At 42.5% G+C, this 6,859-nt stretch overlaps 1 protein-coding gene across 1 annotated transcript in view; it reads right to left on the reverse strand.

Moving 5' to 3' along the window:
• LOC106530900 (2-oxoglutarate dehydrogenase, mitochondrial) overlaps positions 1–6,859 on the reverse strand; it is a 40,029-nt gene that overhangs the window by 1,582 nt on the left and 31,588 nt on the right. The window contains exons 15-21 of the mRNA XM_014026628.1: positions 3,985–4,112; positions 3,712–3,890; positions 3,461–3,532; positions 2,187–2,312; positions 2,028–2,100; positions 1,792–1,955; positions 1,496–1,650 (exon numbers count right to left, since the gene is read on the reverse strand). Coding sequence (XP_013882082.1) covers positions 1,496–1,650; positions 1,792–1,955; positions 2,028–2,100; positions 2,187–2,312; positions 3,461–3,532; positions 3,712–3,890; positions 3,985–4,112 — 897 coding nt within the window. The remainder of the gene's footprint in view (positions 1–1,495; positions 1,651–1,791; positions 1,956–2,027; positions 2,101–2,186; positions 2,313–3,460; positions 3,533–3,711; positions 3,891–3,984; positions 4,113–6,859) is intronic.

A 6,859-nucleotide genomic window follows, 5' to 3' on the forward strand; every position in this document is an offset into this window, starting at 1 on the left:
GTTGTACAACGGAGCTTCTGCTATTATTAGCCATGCTAACATAAACGCTGGCTTTGGAGGGCGTTACCAACAGAGCTCATTAACATAAACAGCTCTTCTGAACAGAAGTCAGAGCAGGCAGAACTAGAAAATGGGAAATTTTATTATCTGAGAATTATTTTGTGCATTAAACTGAATGAACATGGTCTGGATAGCCCACAGACAACCATAAAATTTTCTAGGACCCATAATTGGTCTCCTTTAAATCTGGGCCAACATTAACACTCAGTCCAATGAACGGACCTGACTCTCAGTTACTACCACAGAACGCTCTGGTTGTAGGGTTCTGAATGATCTCACTGTAGACAGCTGATTCTTTTTAAAGGGGCGGTATTATTGATTTTCCAGCCACATAGTTTAATTCTATACCACAATTAATGTTACCTTCAGTTGTTATGAAAATGCTGTATATATCAAAAATAAATTTGACTTTACATGATTGCCTATCAAAACACCTTGAAAGTGGCTTCTGTCTCTTTAAGAACCTCCTACTATTTCTGACATTCCCACTTCTGTTTCTCACTTCAGCACGTCTTCACAACAATGCTTCAGGTGAGGGGTGCTCTGTGGGGCGGGAGCTCAGCTGCAGACTGAGCTCCAGGGAGGAGCTTTGTACAAATAGGAGGTGTTTTGTAGCAGCAAGCGAAAGCAGCTCCACACGGCTACTACAGGAGATTCAAGGATTTCTCAAATATGCATGAATGAGTCAAAGCAACACTCTGGGTTAATGACATTATAACATGATCTAAAGCTCAAAAAAGTCAATTTTGCTTAATAATATCCCCTTTTCCCTTTTAAGTCCTAATCATTTCTTTAAACAATGTGCTCAGGATGGGGGTGTTCCTAAAGTGGCACAGGAAGGGTCTTACTCATTTCAAAGAGCTTTTCATAGGGAAGAAATTAGCATCATTTGAACAACTTAGCAATAAATATGGTTTACCACAATCCCACTTCTTTAGGTATCTACAAGCCAGAAACTTTATTCAATCTCATCTTTTAGGCTCAGTTTATATGCCAGAGTCCACACTGTTGGAAACCATTCTGCTGATTTCATGGCTCTACAATGTTAAACAACAGAGACCTTCTCACCCAAACTCAAAACTCTATAGGAGAACGACTTAAACGTGAATATTCCAGATGTGATGTGGGCCTCTATACTTAAACTTGTCAATACAGCTCTGTGTGCACGCTATTGTCTTATTCAGTTTAAAGTGATACATACAGCCCACTTCTCCAAAAGCAAACTAGCTCATATTTATCTGGAAATCACTCCTTTTTGTGACAAATGCAAAATTGCTGAAGCCACACTGGTTCTTATGTACTGGTCCTGTACCAGTCTTAGTCACTTCCGGACAGACGTTTTTCAAAGTTGCAGAACGTTTAACACTTTCTGTCTTCATGCTGCTGCTGCTCTCAGAGACACCGGGAGTACAAAGTCACCTTGAATCATACTTACCGGATGGGGCGTGTTCGTCCAATTGTAGTACGGAGGCGGGGCTTGACGTAGTCATAGTATCCCTGATTCTTGTGCTCCTCCTGACACCAGACCAGCTCAGCGTTCAGGTATCGATCCGTCTCTGCTTTCACGAGGTCGAAAGGAAACGGTGAGAGCTGCAACGCGTGAAAAATACTTTAAATTCAACACTGTGGTTCATTTTTATCGCGTGTCATTTTATTTGATTTCTGTAAGTTTAATCTGAGGTCCTGCATATAATCAGAGCAGTATCTTCAAGAAGAGATGGCGTCAATCACCTGCTCAACACGAACAACAGCGACAGCTTTATCCAGGCCTCTGTTCTTCCGTTCCCTGATCAGTTCGTAGTAAATCTTGCCGGTGCAGAAAATGACTCTTTTCACTTCCTCTGGGCTGACGGCTGCAGGCCCGTCCTCCGGAATGAGACGCAGGAAGTGGGTACCTTCGGGTTGGAAAACAAGCCTATTGATAATGATACCTTATCTCCTGCATGTTTCATTCTGGCGGTACTCACCAGGCAACATGTCATCAAAGCTCGACTTGGCCTCAGGGTGGCGCAACAGTGACTTTGGCGTAAACACGATGAGCTGCCGTTATAGAAATCATCAAAAGAAAAAAAAAGAGTTGAACTATTTGAGCTGTTGACTCAGTGTTCACCATGAGCGTGACTTACAGGCTTTCTGAACGGCAGCAGGATCTGTCTACGGAGAACATGGAAGTAGTTTGCAGGAGTTGAACAATTGACCACAATCCAGTTACAGTCATGAAGCTGATGTGTTGCAAAGTCCTCTGAAAATGTCTAAAGAAAACAAATACAAGCCAAATAGTGATTCAACAAAAAGGTGGTGCTTGAGGTGTACCTCATGGATCAGTTCTCGTCTCTCTTCTATTGTCAGGATTAGCGTTAGTGATGGTCTATGATCTTTGGGTTTGGTCCTGTGTTTCTCAGTGTCTGCAGTCATTCACTGTCTCTCAGTTTAGCTCCTCCTCTCAGCCTGCCACGCCCACTTTCACCTGTTCCCAATTCAGCACATAGCTCAGGTGTCTCCACTGTCCCATTTACCATGTCCTATATGTTCAGTCCAGGTCTCTCTATTTACCAGCAGAGCCACAGTTCTGGTCCTCCTTGTAGTTTTCCTGTTCCTTGTGCTCCTCGAGATAACTGCTGGGATTTTGTTAGTAATTTTACTGCAAAGTCACAAACATTACCTCCTGTCAACGTAATGCTGCTGTTTATATTAAAATCCATTTGTTTCTCTAAATTAACTTGAACTCTCATTTATAAGTTTAAATTTTCTTTGTAATTAGAACTGTTGATTGACAAAATAATTTAGCCTCTGTAGCTTCAAAGCTATTCCTAGTTAGCATAATTAAAATGGGGGTATTATGTATTTTTCAGGCACATAGTTCAATTCTATACCATAATCAAGTAACTATCCTAACTTCAGTTGCTATAAAAATGCTGTATATATCAAAAATAAAATTGACTTCGCATCTTAGCTTATCTAAATACCTTGAAATTGGCCTCTGTATCTTTAGGAATCTCCTACCATTTCTGACACCCCCACTTCAGCACATCTTCACAACAATGCTTTCTGGGGAGGGGTGCAGACTGAGCTCCAGGGAGGAACTAGGTACAAATAGGCAAGCATTTAAAACCCCTTTAAAAATCTATTTTATTTGAAATAAATATCCAGATGTTTCTGTTTCACAGCTACAGCACTGACATGGCTGCTTTTGTTTTTCATTCATGTATAAAGATTTTTAAAAGCCAGTGAACTAATGATGATTATCTGGAAAGAACCAATAATTCATCTCGACTTCAGATTGAATCTTTAATGATGTAAATCAGCTGGTTAATTTTCAGAGTTAACTACATGAACTACATGATTTTAGAAGTTACAAGAGTTCTGAAGTCTCAATAAAAAGGTTTTAACACAAACTCACAGGAAAAACATCTGGGTCATCATTGCACATCTGTAGAAACCTTTCAGGACGGGCAGATGAGTGTTCTGGACCCTGAGAGAGACAAAAATATCTATGTAGAGGCATAAAGGAAAGTTCAGACAGTTAACCCAAATAAAAAATACCAAAGGTTGTAAGAGAAGGATTTGATGGTGGTGAAACCCAGATTCTGGTCCTGCAGCATCAAACTGAGACCTTACACAAAAGAAACAGTTTTTTTTTTTGCTTCCTACCATCCCCTCCATGCCGTGAGGGAGCAGCAGCACGATGCCGTTCTGTCGGACCCATTTGGCCTGTCCTGAGCTGATGAACTGGTCCAGGATGCACTGAGCTGTGTTGTGAAAGTCTCCAAACTGGGCCTCCCACAGAACCAGAGCGTTGGGACTGGCCATGGCAAAGCCCAGCTCGAAACCTGCAAGAGAATAATAAAAACAGTGAAGTCTTTGTTGCTATCCTCAGGATAGTTTCTGATGATGGTCACAGTTTTCAGTCTTTAACGGACTCACCCAGAACTCCGTACTCAGACAAAGAGCTGTTGCAGACAGTGTAAGGAGCCTGATCAGGGGACATGTGGTTCATCGGGATGCAGGTTCTTTTATCAACGTTTTGATCGTGAAGGACATGGTGTCGATGGCTGTAAAGAAAACAAATAGTTTTTATTTGTTCGACAAAGGACCAGACCTGGAATAAGACCTGACATCACATTTAGGCATCATTTACCATTTCTTCTCATTTATTAACCAGGTTATATGTAGAAAAATGATCAAATCAGTTCCATCTTTGTTTTGGTTTGTATAGCCCGCTCATAATGAGCATGCACAAAACGAGCCGCTACGTCATTCCTTGTAAACGGCTCCATATTTTGTGTCTATATGGATACATCCAGAACTCTTTTGTGTGAATTTGTTTACGTTCGAACAGCAATCGCATAATTTTGCTTCAACTACTCAGCTTCCAGAATCCAGTTATTGTGCCTCCAAACAACATGGATAGTTTGAGGAGCAACTGTCCGAAGCAGTCAGAATGTATGTCCATTTATATAACACTTCTAGACACTCGTAAAGAGTCAAATGAACAAAATCTCCTGGCAGACAATGTGCACAGAGGAATCTGTCTGCAGAAAAGTGTGGTGCTCTGTGATTTGTGGTCTAACGGTGGATGCAGAGACGAAGTGGAGACCCCGGCAGGAAGAAACCTGTGTTGTGACACATCCAGCAGTGGGAGCTCTGTGCCGTCTGTCTCCTGGACTTTGAAAGGTGTGTGGAAACAAACATTCTGCAGATCAGCACATCTCCAACCTGAACCTCAACCTATAGGGTGACTGCATGTTGAAAGCTTCCTGTGGCCACCTCAGGCCAGTTGACCTCTCACCTGATGAAGACATTGGAGAGGATGATGCTGAACCACTTTTGCCACCTCTGTCAAGCTCTGAACTGGATCCCCTTCAGCTTGCAAGTTTTCCAGAAATGGTAGGGGACAATATAATCATGTACCTGCTGCAGAGAGCCCTCTCCTACCTGGACAACCCTGGAAACCCTGTGAGGGTTACGTTTTCCAGCTTCTCCAGTGTGTTCAGCACCATTCAGCCTTCACTAAGTGAAAACTGTAAGAACCTGGAATGGACAGTCAACTAGCTGACAGACCACAGTGTGTGATCCTACAGGACTGTGTGTCAGGAAGGTCATCACTGGTTATCAGCTGCTGTGAGGTTTACCACCTTTACGTCAACACCAAGTCGAAGGAGAGGTTGATCAGCTGCAACACCAGTGAACATTCTGGGTTTGGACTTCTAAAACTGTGTTAAAATCTAAACCTGGTTGACAGATCAACAACAAACTGGACCGGTCCTCTAACACAAATACTGTGTACAAGAAGAACTAATGTCACCATCATTAGCTGAGGAAACTGAGGTTTTGGAGTTGAACTCTGTTGAAAACTTTATTTCACACTGTGGTGAAATTTGCATTGTTTTGTGATGCGGTCTGCTGGGGAGAGGCTGCACTGAGAGGGACAGGAAGAGACAAAACAAGCTGGTCAGGAGATCCAGCTGGGTCCTGGACCTCCCTCTGGACACCTCCGAGATGGAGGGTAAAATGACAATGTTGACAAAACTGACATACATCATGAACAACAGGCCCAGTTCCCTCCAGGACCTCGAGGGCTCTGAGCAGTTCTTTCAGCTGCAGTCTGAAGCCGGGTTCACACCGAACGCATTTTGAGCAGCAAAAATACACCTGACGCCTCAAGTTGGATGCACTACGTTCAGACCAGGACACAGACTAGACGCGTGTCTGTAGAGGGAGGAGCATCTTGGTTTTTTCTGGCCTGTCTTTAATGACTGGTGAATTAAAAATGAAATAAAGAAAATGACTTTGCCTTATTTACTGAAAAGCAAGCGAACGTTGCGCACACCAGATAATTAATTCACCAGATAATTTAGAGGCAGTCTGTTCGGTTTCACCACTCCAGGAGCTGACAAACTATTTTTTGTCCCGAACCCAGTTTAACATCGCGGTCAGTTTAACGAGCCACTGACCCACATCGGTGCTGATATCTCCTACCAGAACACCAACTATAGACGGTCGATTTCAGCTAAAGAGCTCCTGTCTGTCTGTTTCAAGTTCAGGAAACCGTCACATGGAAAAATTATTCTCTCTCATTGGTTGCTGTGACGCGTCGAGCAGAAAAAGTTCAGTTTTTTTGAACTCAAGCAGCCGCAGCTTTGAACGCACCGCATGTACGGAAAACACTCTGCCACATCCTACCGCTACCTTGCCGCTATCCTACTGCGCCGCACTGCTCCTAGATGCGTGTCCACCATAGACTTTGCATGTAAACTGGCTGCTTTGGCTGCTCAAAACGAGTCCAGTGTGTACCCGGCTTGAGACATTTCTGAAGGTCCCTCGTCCCATCAACAATCAGAGTTTTAAACATGTTAAATAATGGAAATATGTGTGGAACATCTCTTTGTTCCGTTTTCATGTATTGTTTACATCGTGTGATTGTTTATTGTTTTCTGTTTACAGTTCCTGACTTTTTGCTATGGTGCACCACTGTAACCCTGTCACACCCAGTGGAGGAACACGAGTAGTTCAGCCTTTGTTTTAGACGTGTGTGTGGACAGATAAAAATATAAATGGATGAAAGAAATCCTCTGTAATAATGTAACATATGATATACAGCGGGTAAAATAAGTATCAAACACGTCCCCATTTTTCTCAGTAAATATATTACTAGAGGTGCTAATGACATGAAATTTTCACCAGATGTCGGTAACAACCCTAATGATCCATACATACAAAGAAATCAAACCATAAATGTCCAGAAATGAAGTTATTTGTAATAATGTGGAATGGCACAGGGAAAAAGTATTGAACACAC

This window comes from Austrofundulus limnaeus, unplaced genomic scaffold (genome assembly GCF_001266775.1).
Source record: "Austrofundulus limnaeus strain Quisiro unplaced genomic scaffold, Austrofundulus_limnaeus-1.0 Scaffold573, whole genome shotgun sequence".
Classification (NCBI taxonomy): Eukaryota; Metazoa; Chordata; class Actinopteri; order Cyprinodontiformes; family Rivulidae; genus Austrofundulus; species Austrofundulus limnaeus.